This window comes from Micromesistius poutassou (genome assembly GCF_964030765.1).
Source record: "Micromesistius poutassou genome assembly, chromosome: 10".
In the NCBI taxonomy this organism is placed as follows: domain Eukaryota; kingdom Metazoa; phylum Chordata; class Actinopteri; order Gadiformes; family Gadidae; genus Micromesistius; species Micromesistius poutassou.
The window spans coordinates 7,688,274-7,705,509 of NC_140280.1; the positions used below are offsets into that span (position 1 = coordinate 7,688,274).

The 17,236-nt window shown below is 44.2% G+C and overlaps 1 protein-coding gene across 2 annotated transcripts; it reads left to right on the forward strand.

The window, feature by feature from the left end:
• The first annotated feature begins 1,293 nt into the window (after nt 1–1,293).
• LOC311354013 (U2 snRNP-associated SURP motif-containing protein) lies at nt 1,294–15,518 on the forward strand. Of its 2 annotated transcripts, none has more exons than XM_084473801.1 (25): nt 1,294–1,394; nt 2,657–2,786; nt 3,014–3,105; nt 3,301–3,412; nt 3,973–4,082; nt 4,190–4,257; nt 4,603–4,706; nt 4,937–5,001; nt 7,250–7,415; nt 7,992–8,191; nt 8,667–8,710; nt 8,941–9,045; nt 9,141–9,207; nt 9,639–9,817; nt 10,105–10,267; nt 10,758–10,837; nt 10,942–11,029; nt 11,342–11,470; nt 12,256–12,457; nt 12,744–12,824; nt 12,931–12,997; nt 13,346–13,505; nt 14,007–14,117; nt 14,488–14,663; nt 15,146–15,518. In XM_084473801.1, the coding sequence occupies exons 3-25, from the start codon at nt 3,028–3,030 to the stop codon at nt 15,264–15,266; spliced, it is 2,676 nt and encodes an 891-aa protein (XP_084329927.1). In that variant the 5' UTR covers nt 1,294–1,394; nt 2,657–2,786; nt 3,014–3,027; the 3' UTR covers nt 15,267–15,518. The 2 variants fall into 2 exon arrangements, with proteins under 2 accessions (XP_084329927.1, XP_084329928.1); XM_084473802.1 differs by having other exon boundaries at nt 4,202–4,257.
• Nucleotides 15,519–17,236: the final 1,718 nt, after the last annotated feature.

Below are 17,236 nucleotides of genomic sequence, written 5' to 3' on the forward strand. Positions count from 1 at the left end.
CCAGGATATCACCAGTTAGGCAAGGCATGATGCCCTTGACTTACTACAGACTTAGGTCACTGACTAGCAGAGACATAAAGGCATTGGCCTACATCTAATTCACAGACTTTAGTTACATGGTGTGTCTACTAAGGTGCTGGGTAACACCTTAAGGTCCTTAGTTTGTCCTTATGTGCTATAAGTCTTTATAAGACACTGACACACTAAGTCCACTGAGGTAGGTTTGTCATCTCATAGAGGAGGAAGAAAGGGTTCACAACTTCAATATCAACTGAAATCCAAGTAATTGTATTTACCTTGAAACAAGCTTACACAAATGTTACTGATTCATGTATTGTACCCGAATGACAAGAGATTGATGCTCATCAATGTCTCATCTTGTTTTTCTACCTCAAGTCATCAGCCTTAACGTCATCAGGTATGGCAGGGCCAGTAAGATGGGGGACAATTGTCTACCACCATGACATTGTCCCAGCAGATAACATGTTGTTGTGTTCCATCAGAGCTACACACTCTGTGCTCCTTAGACAGTGAGGTCAAATAGTTTGGTATAGTTCTATGTTTCAAGGATACATGCCAAACTGTCAGACTGTATGGTGGCATGGCGTTGGCTGGCTCGCCATGACTTCTTTAATAAAAATGAATAGGATGGATGTTATTTGAGATATTTTGCATGAAGAATGGATGATGACAGACTCAGAATAAAATAATGACATTATGAGTATTCTGGGCCTCGGTTAGGGAGCGGACAATAAACTATTGGACAGGTTACATGACAAGACAGCTCAGCAAATGACAGCTCAGATAACTGTTAAGTTGTTGACACATTTAAATTACTACTTATTTTCTATTTAATATACAGCAAAAGGAAAAATAACTGTATATGACAAAGTAACAAAATACATTCATCTTACAACTATGCATTTGTCTCCACACTATTTGAGAATAAGATGTATTTCAGACACGTATATTGGTATTTGAATAAAGATGCAGATAAATATGAAAAGTAATTATTTACACAGACGGAAGTGTAAATAGTAGATTCAAGCTTTTTTGCTTACTAATGATATCCAGTAACAATGATCCAATGTCTATGTCTAAAAATTAAAAAAAAGTAAAAAGTATAGCCCTGAAGATGAAAGTGACATTAAACACTTATGTTATACCCTATCCTACCGGTAATTATTCATTGTGTTTTGTAAACACTTATCAACCTTTGTGTCAATTTAATATGTATGATTTAAACATGAATATTAATGAGCCAACAGATGACGTATGGTGCTCATTATAGTCCCGGGCCCCGCCCCCTTTGCTTCAGCAGGCTAGCTTGTTATGGTGGAGATCCATTTTCGGCGTACTGGCGAAAATGGAAATGCAACAACATGACAGACACTGTAAGTTTATGTCGGGACAGCCTCTACGAGTTGACTAGCACAGGATTGCTTTTTAATAGGAAAATAGGATACTATATCGTTAAAATGACTGCTGTTTAGTAGCATAACAGACAGGACAGCCAGGTTAGCAGATGCTAACATTAGGAGTCACCCCCCTTTGAACCCTAGTTGGATTTGACGTTGTTTATTTACAATTTTTTTTAAAGCATTGCAACTATAACGTAGCATTAGCTTTACATCTGTCTATAACTTGCTTTAATATGGGTCAAATATGACTGTTGGCTCACTATTATGAGGTGCAGGCCTTTAACCATCGTTTGTCTCGCTAGCTTAGGTAGTCTTTGAATGTCCCTCTGATTGAAGAGATCGTTGTCAAGATATATCGGTTACAATGGCTTGCACATCGGAGCTACTTGCATGATCCATCTGCTTGACAACACTGCTTTATCCGTCGTTCTGTGATCACGGATAGCTTTGTTGGATCAGTCTCATTTGGGTGCGTGTGTGTGCGCGCTTGTGTATTACACAGTGCCCTGTTTTGCAATGTTCATGGTTTATGAAAACCCTTTTTCTGTCTAGAATTCTACACCCGCGTTGTTCCCTGGCAACGTTTCTGCATATTTTGTCCATGTAAACACACACGCACACACACACACACACACACACACACACACACACACACACACACACACACACACACACACACACACACACACACGGTTTACAAAGATTGCTGCAGCGAGGGCCAGTGGGAGTGGATTTATCTCTGTGTGAATGAAGTAGCCCCTATTCATGCTTCCACTGAGTTATAATCCGATGCTTGTGTGAATTTGCATGCAGGTGTCAGTTGTGTCTTGGCTCTCTTATAGACTCCAATGGGGTACCAGCAGAGGCGAGTGCTGCTTAGGCCTAGTGATGCCCATCACTAGTTGAATCAATACGTTATTAGTTATAAGTTGTTCTGTAGATCACGACTAGATATAGGCTATGATAAGGTGTTCATACCAATGTGATACATTTACATTTACATTGATACAACAAAAGATCGAAACCTCCATCTGAAAAGCTAGTGCAGATTAGCTAATGCATCTTTTTAAACCATTTTAGTGCCGGGTAAGCTTCTTTCTGTATTGAAGCAGTTCAACATGTTTGTAGGTAGTCATAACAAATCCAAATGCTAAAATAATGATCATGTCAGGAATAAAGCAGTGTTTTTACAAGTACATAAAATAACCCTCATCATAAACTAAATTGATTTGCAGGCTTCTCACATTGTGCTGTGAATATCTGGGTGGAGGGATGTTATAACTGAAGACCTTAATGCTTGTGGTGGTGCCTGCGATGGATTCTGGCTACGACTAGCAAGTCCAGCTTATTCATCAGCCTTAAGAGGTGAGTGGTTTATATTCAATATGATCTGCTGGTTTTAGATAACATGGAAACTACGATAATTCCAAAATGCCACCCAGGCTATCACAACCAACTCAAATGTTTATATTCAAGATTTCAACATCTCAGTTGAAAGGTTTGCCAGTTAACGAGAATGTTAAACATTTGAATCATTGTGTGTCTAGTTGATTTGCCGACATTTTCAGCGATTTACCGTTGGCTGTTCTTAGTTTGCAGTGTAAACATGGCGGAAAGAAAGGGGAAACCGGCCAGTGCAATAAAAACACTGACGAAGAGGGAACAGGAGGAGCTCAAGAAGAAGGTGAGATTGCTACTGTCTAACGAACAGCCTTAAATGTGCTATGGAGGCAAAGCGTCTGCTGACTTACTGAAATGGTTAACGCTAGTACATATACATGCAGTCCGTTAAGATGTACCCATTGTAGACTCCTTTCTATTCACAGTGAGCTTAATGGGATATGTAAATGGTGATCAGATGTTGACGCTATGTTTTCAGGAGCAAGAGAAGGCAGCTGAGGTGTTTGAGGAGTTCTTGGCGTCATTCGAAGGCAGCACCAAGAGCGGGGTGAAGACGTTTGTGCGAGGAGGCATTGTGAATGTAACTAAAGGTGAGGACCCCAGGATGTCATGGATTATGGATATCCCATCACTAAAACGTGGGCCATGGCATTAATTAACACTTCCGGGGTTAGGACATTGATTCCTACTGGGGCCTCTCATGCATGTGAATGTGTGAATGTGTGAATGTGATGCTCCACGGTGCGTTGAGCTACACAGGGGAATGTATGCATGCACCTGTATAATTGTAAGGCACTTTGGATCAAAGCACCAAATTGTCCATACACAGTATATAGCTACATACATTTATATCATTGACAGGTGAAAATTCTATCAGTATTGCATTTTTTGCTAGGTCATTTAAACTGTTCAATGGTATTGTTTATAATACCATTACCTTTAAATAATGGTTGTATCGCTGCACATTACACTAAAGCTTAAAATATATTTATATATATATATATATATACAAATTGATATGGTAACTCTTTTTCCAATCAATCCCAAATATATACATTTGTTTGTAAGGTTATTGCCTGATACTGGTATTTTGAAAGTCATGGTGACTGTTATTTTTAAAGTCATTGTTTACTTCATGTTGTCTTTGAAGAAGAGGAAGCAGCAGACGTTTCCAGAAACAAGCTCTATCGACCAGCCGCCAAGTTTAACTCCACACCCCCCCCTGTATCGCTAGCACATTCTCCTGATGCCAAAAAGCCTGTGAGTTATCTCCTCTTCCTGTTGGATTTAGCTCCTTCCTGCCAAAAATAGGTTAGTCTAGCCCGGGATCATGTTTCACTCTAAATGGCTGCCTATTTGATTGGCAGATATTCAAGAAGAAGGTAGAAGGAAAGAAGAGGAGCAACCTCGAACTATTTAAAGAAGAGCTCAAACTGTGAGTCTGCTGAGAATAATTTTTCAGTCTTACATTTTTTTCTGTTTCAGTATGTGTCTTGGGGTATATAACTTTCAACGTTTTGTTTTTTAATGTTTTTCTACTCCGTGACTTTGAGTTGAGTTGTTTATAGAAGACCAAAGTACCGCATAGACTTTACACTACGTAGTCATACATAGACACAGTCTATGTAGGAAAATAAAGTCATGGTAACTGAAAACCTGTAATCCCCATGGTAATTGATTACCTGTCATCGCCATGCTAACTGATAACCTGTCGTCGCTGTGGTAACTGATAACCTGTCATCACCTTGGTAACTGATGACCTGTCATTGGTGGTCAACAGCATACAGGAAGAGCGGGAGGAGCGGCACAAGAGGAAGAAAAATGACCCCGGAGGAGGAAGCGGAGCCTATGGAGACCTGGACACACCGTTGTCAAGGCGATCAAGTAATTATCATGATCATGTTACATTTACCCTTATTCCTTTAATAGCGAAAATGTTAAGCCCAACATTAGGTATGAGTTTGACAGCTGCACAAATTCTAATGAGGCTTGAAAATGCTACATCAAGTAAACATTATCTCTCTATCAATGAATTGCATCTGTTTGTCCAAAGAGTAAATCTGCCTTTCCTTCATTGCTTGACTCCTGTATTGATGTGCTCCTCAAACCTACAGGTTTCTATGACGACACTGTGTTGCCCATCACCACTAACCTCTACATCAGCTGCATCAGTCCAAAGGTAAACTCCACATCAGTGTCCTCCTATGCTTTTGATGTATACTCCATCCAGAGCCCTCCGGGCCGCTGGCTCTGGCCTCCATATCATCCTCAGGTGAGGACCAGGGCCTTAAGGTACAGGGGAGCGGTCTACAGCTACAGTCTGCAGAGGAGCTGAGGTCATCACTTTCTGGAATAGACCTTTTAAAGCAGGGATGCCAGGGTTACGGCCCGCGGGCCGGAAACGGCCCGACTGTACATCACTGTCACATCCGGCCCGCGGGTGATAAGGGGAAAATACATATTTTTATATTTATCTAATTTTTTTAATTTAATTTTTATTGAATTTTCGGTGGAATCCGTCAGTTGGTCTGTTGCTGCTGTTGCTGTGACATTTATCATGGCCTTCTCTATCACACCGATGTGCGTTGGTTAAGCCGAGGCGCAGTGCTCAAACATTTTTACAGATTACACACAGAGATAGCCGAGTTCATGCAGGGTAAAGGGAAGCCTGTGGTAAAATTGGATGACCCAGAATGGACCAGGGATCTTTCCTTTTTAGTCGACATTACGGAACACCTAAATGTGTTGAATGTTACTATGCAGGGCCGCAACAAACTCGTCACAGAGTATTATGATAGTGTTCGTGCTTTTCAAAGTATACTGGCGTTGGAAGACGCAGCTCTCCAAGCACAATGCAGCCCACTTCCTCTGTCTAAAATCTCAGCCTGTCAATCATCAGAGTATGGACAAGTACGCAAAGTTGCTTTCCGGACTCAGGCATCAGTTTGACAATTGATTCACGGTTTTTACTGAACTGGAAAAGGACTTTGCGCTTTTTCGGTCTTCATTCACGATTGACGCTTCCGAGGTCCCAGAGGTGATCCAAATGGAACTGATAGAACTGCAGTGTTGCGCACCGTTGAAGGATAACTACGCATCTGTTGTAATCAAATCATTCTATCAATCCTTGCCACCACAGTACCCAATGCTCACAGCCTTTGCAGGTAAAATACTTTGTATGTTTGGGACAACATATTTATGTGAGCAGGCCTTTTCCGTGATGAATATTAATAAATCGCAAGTGCGCAATCGCCTAATGCACAGACACCTGAATGATATGAAATGAATGTGAATGTGAATGTGAATGTGAAAATAGCCACTGCCCAGAAACTGCCCCCCAAGCTGGTGAAAGTTAAAAGGTGTCTGGCTTCGACAAGTAAAATGTAGCTGAAGTAGGCTGGTCTCCCCATTTATCATAATCCAGTGTGATATGGGTGGGAGGGAATAAAAGGGGTTGGGGTTGACTGATAGCCTGTGTAGGCTAGTGCCATAGGCATATGGGTGTGTGGAAATATGGGTTGGGGTTGACTGGTGATGACTGGCAAAGTTAATATGCCTCATCTGTTGTTGAGCCAATTTAATGTTTTTAGATAGCTCATATTTGGCTATTTTTTCAAGAACCTTTTTGTTTTACTAATTCCTACTGGATATTCAATCACATGGCCTATTGTTGGACTACTTTATTCTGGTGCTTACTTTCTGTGACTCGTTTAGGCCTACTTGGCCTGGCCTTTTAATTGGCCTAATTATGCATTAAAGTGTTTTCATGTGCAAGCCTTCAATAAATATAATACAAGTAATTAACAGTTTACACTTGTGTTAGGGTTAGTTAGGGTTAGGGTTGTTATTTATAGGAAATGTGTTTTGTTGGCACCTAGTTTATTTTGTTGCATTTCTAATTTATAAATGTAGGCTACTTGCATGGATAGGAAAATGTTACATTACGTTTTTAGAGGGTAACTGTCTCCTGCTTTAGGCTATGTAATTGTAGGCCTCATTGTGAAGCTATTTTGGTGAAAATCAATGAAATTTCCTTTTGATGTGTAGGCCTTCATGAATAATTTTAAATAGCCTACCTATCCATGTGTTGAGTCAGTGTTTGGCCTTTTCAGTCCGAAAGTGTAATCCGGCCCCCTGAGGTCTCACTTGAAAAAAATCGGGCCCCCTGTCCAATTTCACCCTGGCATCCCTGTTTTAAAGGAACATAAACCAAATTTTAAAACAAACCTAGTAGTGTGTGACCTTTACTTTGTTTGAATCTCCCTCTCAAATGTAATCTATGTGTTTCTCCAATTTGTAATCTCATCCTCATTGTACTTCTGGTTCCTGGGGAAACTAGGGTAGTTTCCCCTGTTAGCACTTCATCATGCGATTTTGCACGAAACATACTCTTATCAATGAAGTTTTGTGGATTGATTAATTGACAGATGAATGAGGAGATGCTGTGCAAGGAGTTTGGGAAGTACGGGCCCCTGGCCAGTGTGAAGATCATGTGGCCCCGGACGGACGAGGAGCGCTGTCGGACCACCAACAGGGCCTTCGTGGCCTACATGACCCGCCGGGATGCAGAGAGAGCCCTGGCCTCTCTGGACGGTACGGCCGGCCTCTCGGTTAAAGGGCCTGGTTCACCCAGCAGAGCACCCAGCACTCTGAACACCAGCTGGTCGGGGGAACTCTGCATCGACTCCATCATGCAATTTAGCTTATGATGCAAGATGACTTATATCGTCTTACTGCGTAATGCAGGATGTTAACAACGAAAAGGCTGCATTAATTAACCAATATCTACCATTAATTAATGCAGTAATAAGCATTATTATATAGCGTTCTCATAGGGGTTGAGGGTTTGGTTTAACCCTAATCCTATTCAATAATGTATCAATTCAAACTTTAATATGGCCACCATTACCATAGTTCACGCTAATACCATTAGTTCACATGAACGCTATTAAATGATTACTAGACTGATAGTAATTTAATGGTTATTACTGCATTAACTGATGTTAATGCTTCATTATGTACCCTTGGTGTTCAGTGTTTCCCAACACCCCAACAGCGGTGTGTGTGAGAGGGTAAACCAGCTCAGCTCTAAAACTGAGCTTTAAAAAGGTCAGTGCCTGGACAAGTAGACGACGATCATATGACTGATGTGTTATCTTCTGCCTCCAGGTAAAACAGTGATGGGCTTTGAGATGAAGCTGGGCTGGGGCAAGCCGGCCCGCATCCCCCCCCAGCCTCTGTACACGCCCATGGGGATGAGGTCGGCACCGCCTCCCCCGTCCGGCCTGCCCTTCAACGCCCAGCCCCGCGACCGCCTCCGCAACGACTTCACCAAACCCCTGGGGCGCTCCAAGTCTGAGTTCGACAAGGTCTTCATCTCTCTGTCTGTCTGTTTAACTGTCTATCTCCATGTCCGTCTCTCTGTTATCTGTTTATCTCTCTGTCTGTCTGCTGGACAAGGTCTCTATCTCTATGTCTGTCCATCTATCGCGCTGTGTCTCTGTTCCACAAAGTCTGCATCTTTGTCTGTTTATCTCTCAATCTCTGTTCATCGCTCTTGTTCTCTTTCCCTCTCTCATTCGGTCTTTCTTGCTATCTGGTTTTCCGTTTCTCCCTCTTGCTTCCCCTCTCTCTGCTCACTTGTATGACACGTCTCCCTTTATGTCTCTGTACGTGTGCGTGTCTTTTTCTACATACAAATAAATAAACAAATAAATGACAGGATTTGGATGGAGTGATGTAATGATAACCCTTGTCTTGGTTGTTCCCTGTGTTCTGTGTATCCTGCAGTGTACTGCTGTTCTCACTCTGCTTCTCTTTACCGTATGATTTGACCACCAACAGACTCTGTCCGAAGCTGTGGTCAAGGTGGTTATCCCCACCGAAAGGTATGCATGTAACTTCAATACCATCACCACCTCAATCACAACAATCCGCACCATCACCAATACTACTATCGGCACTATCGCCCCCGCCGTATTCACCACGGCCTCCATCAGCAATCCAAACTTCCCCACCATAACTTCCTCCACCACAATCATCCCCTCCACCACAACAAGTGTCTGATAAAAGCTGGTCTGACCTCTGACCCCGCTGCACCCCCCCCCCCTCCCAACAGGATCCTGCTGGTGCTCATCCACAGGATGGTAGAGTTTGTTGTGAGGGAGGGGCCCATGTTTGAAGCCATCATCATGAGCAAGGAGAAAAACAACCCTGACTTCAGGTGAGGACCTCCTCTCCATTTCAACTGATTATTTTCTGAAGGGGAAACGCACCTTCCTACTGTGTTTACCTCCTTGTTCCTCTGGCTGGTGACAGGTTCCTGTTTGACAACAAAAGCCAGGACCATGTGTACTACCGCTGGAGACTCTTCTGCATCCTCCAGGTGGGGCGTCCTCCTGTCACACACATTCACTTTGGAATCCGGGACATTTTGAACTTTGGGACCCATAATCCAATTCCCTAGTGTCCTGAGGTTTTCTCTAAATGTTTTAAGATGTGCTTGACTGTTATTGCAAAGCATCAGCAACATTATATGAAATATTATTATTTTTGACAGTATAGTAAAAGCTAGCTATATCCCATGCATATATAAGCATAGACTAAATAGTCATTCTTTTGATGGATAGCTAACCAATCACCCAACTAGTGGGTTACTAGTAACACATTAGTTGGTTGGTTGCTTGGTTAGTTTATTAGTAACATGTTAGTTTGTAATAGGTTGGTGAGTCTGACAGTTTGTCAGGCTACTAACTAGTACTATCTTGGTTATTGTGAGTGAACTAACCAGCGACGCTGTTCCCCGCACGGCGGCAGGGGGAGTCGCTGAGCGAGTGGCGGACCAGAGAGTTCCGGATGTTCCAGGGCGGGTCGATATGGCGTCCGCCGGGCCTGAACACGTACAACAGCCGAGACACGGCCCGGCCCGGCTACGACCCCGGGACCCCCCAGGAGGAGGAGGAGGAGGAGGGCAAGAAGGGGCAGCTGAAAGCAGAGTGAGTTTGCGGTTTGTTTTGTTTTCACAGAGAGGGACTTCCCTCTCTGATAATCCTGATAATCTGATAATCCGACACCTTGAAAATGAAGTTTCATTTTTCAGCCACTGCATTTTTCTTCTGAATTCCTACAAATGCTAAAAAAAAATGTAATTATTGCTTATAGAACGTTTTTCTGTGACACGGTTCACCAGAAAGTTGGGCAGGTTGGAAAGCTAAAAAAGAAAAAAAAAAAAAAAAGCGAAATAAACAAAACAAACCAAGGCTTCCTCCTCCTCCTGCCCCAGACACCGGCGGCGCCTGGAGGGCCTGCTGCGGGAGCTGGGCCCGCGGCGGTGTGAGGTGGCGGAGGCCATGGCCTTCTGTCTGGAGCGTGCCGAGGCGGCAGAGGAGGTGGTGCTGCTCATCAGCGAGTCGCTCTCCATGCTGCACACGCCGCTGCAGAGGAAGGTCTGTCTCACACACACACACACACACACACACACACACACACACACACACACACACACACACACACACACACACACACACACACACACACACACACACACACACACACTTGGGGAAACCAAGTGTGCCATTGAGGGCATTAATATAATAATGAAAAGGGTAAAAAACACATACAGCACGGACTAGGCATTCAGATAGCAAGGCTAGCTGAATGTTAGATATAGTCATAAATAAACAGGCTTAGTCACTTCCTTCCTTTTTCTCTGGCAAACCTGGCCTGGTTGAAATATAATAGAAATCATCCTACAGGCTGTGTACTAAAAAGTTGAGGAAGGTCTAATTTCTTTAAAGGTACAAATAAAACCAGTTCATCTATTGGCAATTAAAAATGTATGCATGTACAGATTGTACACATTGTTCCATCCCAAGTGACATCATTCATATTAGAATATAGTTTGTCTGATCTTCTATCTGTCTTTCTGCCCCAAAGATCTCACGGCTATATCTTGTGTCGGACATCTTGTACAACTCGTGTGCCAAAGTGGCCGGTGCATCTTACTTCCGTAAATAGTAAGAAAATCTTCCCCTCGCACCAGACACTGATCAGGATATTTACGGTACGGTCATGGTATTTTTGTCATCATTGTTGTTTTAAGTTGTCTGCGTCTCTGCAGCTTTGAATCAAAGCTGCTCCAGATATTCGGGGACCTCAACGCTGCATACAAGAACATCCAAGGCCGACTGCAAGCCGAACAGTTCAAGGTAAGGTGCTGAACACGGGCAGGGTTAGGGGTTTGATTCCCACTGGGCCAACCCATGCTAAGACATATATATACACTTGAGGGTATTGTGAGCCACTGTAGATGAAAGTGTTCACCTGATTGCATACTATACATGTATACTATATCGATGGGGCCAGACATTGCAGTCTCGGGTGTTTGAAAGGTTCTGGGTTTGAATCCCAACAGTCATTACAGTAACATTTAAATGTCACTTTAGGTTGCTTCGGATAAAAACACCCGCTGAGTGAAATAGTACTGTAAACTACACACTAACGCACGGCTGTCCCCCCAGCAAAAGGTGATGGGCTGTTTTCGAGCGTGGGAGGACTGGGCAATCTATCCTGAGTCCTACCTCCTACACCTCCAGAACGTCTTCCTGGGCTTCACCAAGGCAGCGGAGGAGACGGCAGACAAGGCAGAGGTAACCCCTGATCATCTAGAAGAGGGGGGGGGGGCTACAAATCTTCCATAGAAAGACATGAAGTGTCCCTCGTCTTTAGTTGTGGACTTGTCCCGCAGGGTGCATTGTTAGTTATTTTCCGTCAGTACATTTTCGCTGTTCTTCTAAACTGACTCATTTGTTCTATACACTGAAATGGATCGTTCACGTCATTTGATTTAATGTTAGTATCCGTTAAACACTTCTACATTCTCTTTATCGATGGGAGGTTTTGTCCTGATAGGATGTGAGTACCGTGCGTAATCAGACAAACAGGAGCTCTCCGTCACCACAGAGACCAGCCATGCTTTGATTTCATGGATATTATTATAGTACATTAGGCTATCCGTAGCCTATATTTTCTGTCAAATTGAAATCAGATGCTGGCATGTCATATTGTGAAAAGTTAATTAGTTTGTACTGGCCTGACGAATCAGATTTCACCATGCAAAATAGAAGAGAAAAAAAGGAACACCCCTAGTTTTTATAAAATGTGAGTTCTATAGACTGGTTAGGACCAGTTTAATTAGGTTTAGGTCCGCTTTAAAGTAAGCTTCAGCCAGTGGACGTGAACCTGATGCGTTGCTTGCTTAATACTGGACCAATTCAGAGAGACTGGTTTGTGGCCTTACTTTGCATTAAAAACTATAATACTTAATCTAGTTCAAAGGCATGTTTTGTTTAAAAAAAAACTATAAATGCATACAAAGTGAGCTAGTTGTAAAGCACTCACTCACTCACTCACATGGCCTGTCTCTGGTCCCCAGGGCTCACCTCCAGACCTGGACGGGGCCCCTCTGGAGGGCCCGGTGCTGGACGGTGAGGTGCTGGACGAGCTGGACGGGGCCCCCCTGGTCTGGGACCCCCTGGACGGGGTCCCCGTGGACGACATCGACGGGGTCCCCCTGGGGATCGTCTCCACCACTGCCGCCGCTGCCGCCGCCATGGACGACATTGACGGGATGCCGCGTACGTAACCTCTTCCTGGGATTAACACAATAAGAGCGTGACAAACATGAACAGTTTAATAAACTGGGACCATTTCATTGATTAGAAATTCAGTTCTAATCGATAATTGAATTCTAATTTAATTCTAACTCTAACCTCAATGACCTGAACGATATCAAGTCACTCCATGCTGCGTTTGGATCAGTTTGTCTGTTGAATCAGAGTAAACACATCAGCAGTAGTAAATGGTGTAATGACAAAGCATTGAAGCCTTTGAAGTTTTAAGAAGTGACTTTTTATACCATAGTGGACGATGGTAGCAGTCCTTTCCCCGGGGTTGCCAGGTCCAAATGGGAGCAGAGGAGTCTCTCAGAGGAGTTCCCACAAGGTAGTGTGCACCACCCTCTCAGCACCACCTACCACCCCCACAGAACCCTGGTCATGTCCAGTGTTGCCGTCTTTGACCAGATGAGCTGTTGTGCTTTTCCTTCCAGTCAAGACGGAGTCTAAGTGGGATGCAGTGGTGGGACCCGCCGGTGACGAAGAGGACCTGGGTGTGAGGTGAGCCTCTAGTCAGCCACTCCTCATCAGTGGCTGCTGAGAGACATCCGTTATATCGCTAACATCACTAGAACCAGAAGGTGCAGTCTCTGAGGGTAGCACGCGAACATGCTAACAATCTGATTCACTAGTTGGCTAGCTATAGAGTGTAATCAAGCTAACTGATGGATCAGCTGACCCCCCCCCCCCCCCCGACACATACATACGTGCTAGCCCATTAGCATGGGTTAGCGTGCTAATGGGCTAGCACGCTATCACATACTGTATTAGGAGACGGCAACAGGAAATAGCGCATGCTGCTCGGCAGTCCCACCACCAACCGCTCTCTCTCTCTCGCACGCACTGCAGGTCCAGCCGCCCGGAGAAAGGCAGCCATTCGGAGAGCGACTCCAGCGACGACGACGGCGCCAGCTCGAGTCCGTCGAAATACGACAGCGCCGACTTCGAGAACTCCCTGAGAACCTTCCAGATGTCTGAGGGGAAGAGGAAAAGGCTGAGGGAGATCGAGGCAAGAAGTCACTTTAGCATTTTGTAGAAAGTAATGAATAGATAAGATGTTAAGCCGTTAATCTGAGCTAAACCGCTGGCTCAGCGTTCTCCAACCTGCAGGTCGAGAACCCACTTGGGGTCGCCTGAAATTCATATCGGGGCGTGGGGAGGTCGCTCTATTGAAGGCTAAAAAGATTACATTTTTACGTGTTTTTGATTGAAAAACAGACAAGACAAATATACATTTTGATAAAAAAAATTAAAAAATGCTGTGAATACAATCAGAATTACAAAGAGAAAGTTGAAAGGGGAACTTAATCCAAAAAAGGGAATTCCTACCACCTGAGGACAGCTTACTGTAGCGGCGTACTTTAGGAGGGTCAGATGGGTGTGTCCACGTTATATTGTTTCACTTCTTATCACAAATGTACTTATTGTAAGTCGCTGTGGATGAAAGCGTCTGCTAAATGCCCTAAATGTAAATGTCTGTCCTCCTGACCCTGGCTGCTCTCCGGTGCAGGTGAAGGTGATGAGGGTCCAGGATGAGCTGGAGTCGGGCCAGCGCTCCCGGAGGTCTGGGATGAGCCTCCAGCAGCAGGTGGGACACTACAGGAGGAAGCTGCTGCAGAAGGTGAGACGCTGACATCACATCCTCTCCCGTCACAGGATGTTGTGTTGTTAAGAGTTTCAATTTGTATTGTTTACTTTTTTTGTTGTATAGGAGATGCTCACTGCAACACTAGCCTGCATATTACATGACAGTTAACAAAATAAATCAATCAGCCAAAAATAACAAAAAAAAAAAATAATTGCAACTAAATATTTTATCGTCCAATTACAGTTGAAAATAGCATCCATAGCAACAGTCTGTTATTCATAGAAGCGGTCCACCATACAAAAAGAAACAAATGCCGAATGCCGTGCTGGACCAATCCGAAACAAGTATTCAACAAATCCTTGTCATAAGGAAGCCTATTGTAATCCTGAGGCTTTTGTTTTAGGAGTTTGACAACGAGGAGGAACAGAGTGAGTCCTCCTCCTCCTCCAAGTCCAACCGGCCGCGGGAGGAGAGGAGAGACAAGGAGAAGAGCAAGAGGAACGACCACCGCGGAGGGAGGGGGAGGAGCTCGGACTCAGACGACGCAGCACGGACACACAGAAGTGTCTCTCCTTCCAGGCAAGCCTTTGATATTATATCTATTCATTCTGTTACCTTGAGTTCCATCCTATTTGCCTTACTGTGGACCTGCTGATTTCATACCTAAAGGGCACCTATTGTCCCACCTGGTCTGATGTGGATTAGCCATTGCCATTAGATTTGTGAAGAACTCACACAGCCAAATTGTGGTGCATCACTCTGATGCACCACAATTTGGCTGTGTGAGTTCTTGTGTGTACACGTCAGAGTTGAAGAAAAGCCCCGCACTCAGCTGCTTACAACGCAGCAATGTCATTGGTGGTTACATTTCGGTCCGAGAACCAATCAATAAAGGAGCTGCGATTTAGGATGCTGAGTGCGAGAGTTTTCTTCAACTTTGACTTCGACGAGTCATTTCAAAATCTCAGCTTCAAATGGTGTAGCAATATCTAAACTAAGAAAAAAAAGGCCTTCTTCTTCTTCTTCTGTGAATTTAACGGAAATGTACCTGATGTCCACAGAGGGAGGTCTCCGCGGCAGGCCAAGCTGTCCAGATCTCCGTCCGCAGACCGGAGGGCGAGGAAATCCAAGTCCCGATCGCCCCACCGCTCCCACAAAAAGAGCAAGAAGAGCAAACGCTAATCTCTACCCCGCCCTGCCCCCCCCCTGCTCCTCGACCTTTGACCTGGTCCTTCCTCTATGGGCCGGTGTGCCCTGCTGACTGCCTGCCCTCCCCCCCTCCCCCACTTTCACCTTCTGCCCTTCAAGTTCTCCACGGAAGAGCACACTTTTGTAAGGAGGAGGAGATGGAACACTGCGATGACGAGTTATAAATATTGTTTATTTGTTTTAGTTTTTTTAAAGTGGATTCCGGAATGTCTCTGCCAGTCTGTGAGATTTAAGAAAATAAAAAATCACCATTGGCAATGAGTGCGCACGCTGCGTCCTGATTGGTTTACAAGTGGATGGTGTTCAACGTCATGGACATATACATAGAAGCTCCGTTGGCCTTTGGGTCGTACGGCAACGCCACCGCCATGTTGGAGAGGCCAAGACTGGCCTGTTAACAAATAAAAGCATATGTTGGAGATCTAGTGTTTCTGGATAGAAAGCACTGTGGTATAGTCGTTTTTAGATCCCTTTAAATAAAATGTTTGTACTCCATAGATCATAAACCCTTGAGTAGAAACGACATTGAAATTGGTTTACAAATGTCAACGTCATAGTGATTTTTAACCGGAAACATCACAGCTTCTCTCCAATATGGCGGCCAAATTCGATATAACGAAGCAACAAAAAACGCTCTTTATTTATGTCCATGTTTAGAGGGCTTATTAACTTACAGTTAATTTCCCATGATGCATACTTGCAAGATCATTATCTTGAACATAAGCACAACAAACGGTTCAGTTTTATCACTAACCAGCTTACCTTTAGGCCCACCAACAATGTTTGATAGTCTTTTATCTCACATTTCTACCCAGTGGAGGAGCAGGTGGAGGTCAGGGCCTCGTGCTCATGGATAGACAGGTTAGGCTGACCATTCCGGTCAACCGCAGCACACTTTCTGTTACTGTGAGCTGTGTTAAGCCAGTTAATAGTCCCCGGTGGAGGAAAATAAGAACAGGCCAAAAAAACAACGAATAAATATCATACCTGCAAACTCATAAGGGTTGAAAAAGGTGACAAACTAAACCGTTGTAGGGGGGTCTGGGGGAATCCCCCCCAGCCAAATTTTGCTATTTTAACATGTAAATTAAGCATTCTGGTGTACTCCTATAAGAAAATAAAGGGAAAAGACAACATTTGCATTTTGCAAGCATTCTTATAGTAAAAATGGCACATTTATTAACCCATAAACTGGTCAGTTACGACTGAGCAGTCCACTCCAGGACTGGAACGATGTGGAAAGAAACGCGCGCTGTGGTATATCTTGATAGCGATTGGTGGTCGTGGAACATGGAACGTGGAACGTGGAGTCATTTGGCCAAAGATTTTTTTATTGTGAAGATAGCAAACTTGTTTCTCGCTCATTATACAGTCGGTTATTATCAGGGGTGCACATAACTTTTTTAGTGAGTTACTCATTTGAGTACCAGGAGATGGTGTTCGGTACGCACTCCACACGTAGCGTCGTTTTGATAATAATAAAGGCGATTAATTAATTAATTAATTAATGATAAGGCGGGGGAGAGTGTTTGGTTGCGGTCGGACAGGATTGTTGACGCGGGGGTCCAGTCCGTTACTGCCACGGAGCGATAGGATGTCTCACAGTGACGGATATTGCGATCAGCTGATTTTGCGCAGTTCTCCTGTGTGCGCGCGGTGCACACAGCGGTGCACACAGCGCTCCGGCTGCCTTTTTTTTTGCAGGTGGGGAGACGCAGAAGTAGTACAAGATACACATATAGTTTTGTTTTGATGACCTGACGGTGAGTTACGCAAAGGCGCTGTAGTGGCAGAAGTGACGTTACGCATCGCTGATTATGGGCGCGCATGCGTCCTACTTGCGTACCAGTTATGCGCACCCCTGGTTATTATACAGTCTATGGTTGGTTGATTGGTTGGTCGGTCAGCCGTCGTTTCTCCCCCCCCCCCCCCCTTAAAAAAAA

Bases quoted from the DNA above. Each gene is read 5' to 3' on its own strand.
- LOC311354013 (XM_084473801.1), top strand. From the start codon at position 3,028: ATGGCGGAAAGAAAGGGGAAACCGGCCAGTGCAATAAAAACACTGACG. The intron at 4,258-4,602 runs GTGAGTCTGCTG...GGTGGTCAACAG, and splicing joins TTTAAAGAAGAGCTCAAACT to CATACAGGAAGAGCGGGAGG. The intron at 14,664-15,145 runs GCAAGCCTTTGA...TGATGTCCACAG, and splicing joins AGAAGTGTCTCTCCTTCCAG to AGGGAGGTCTCCGCGGCAGG.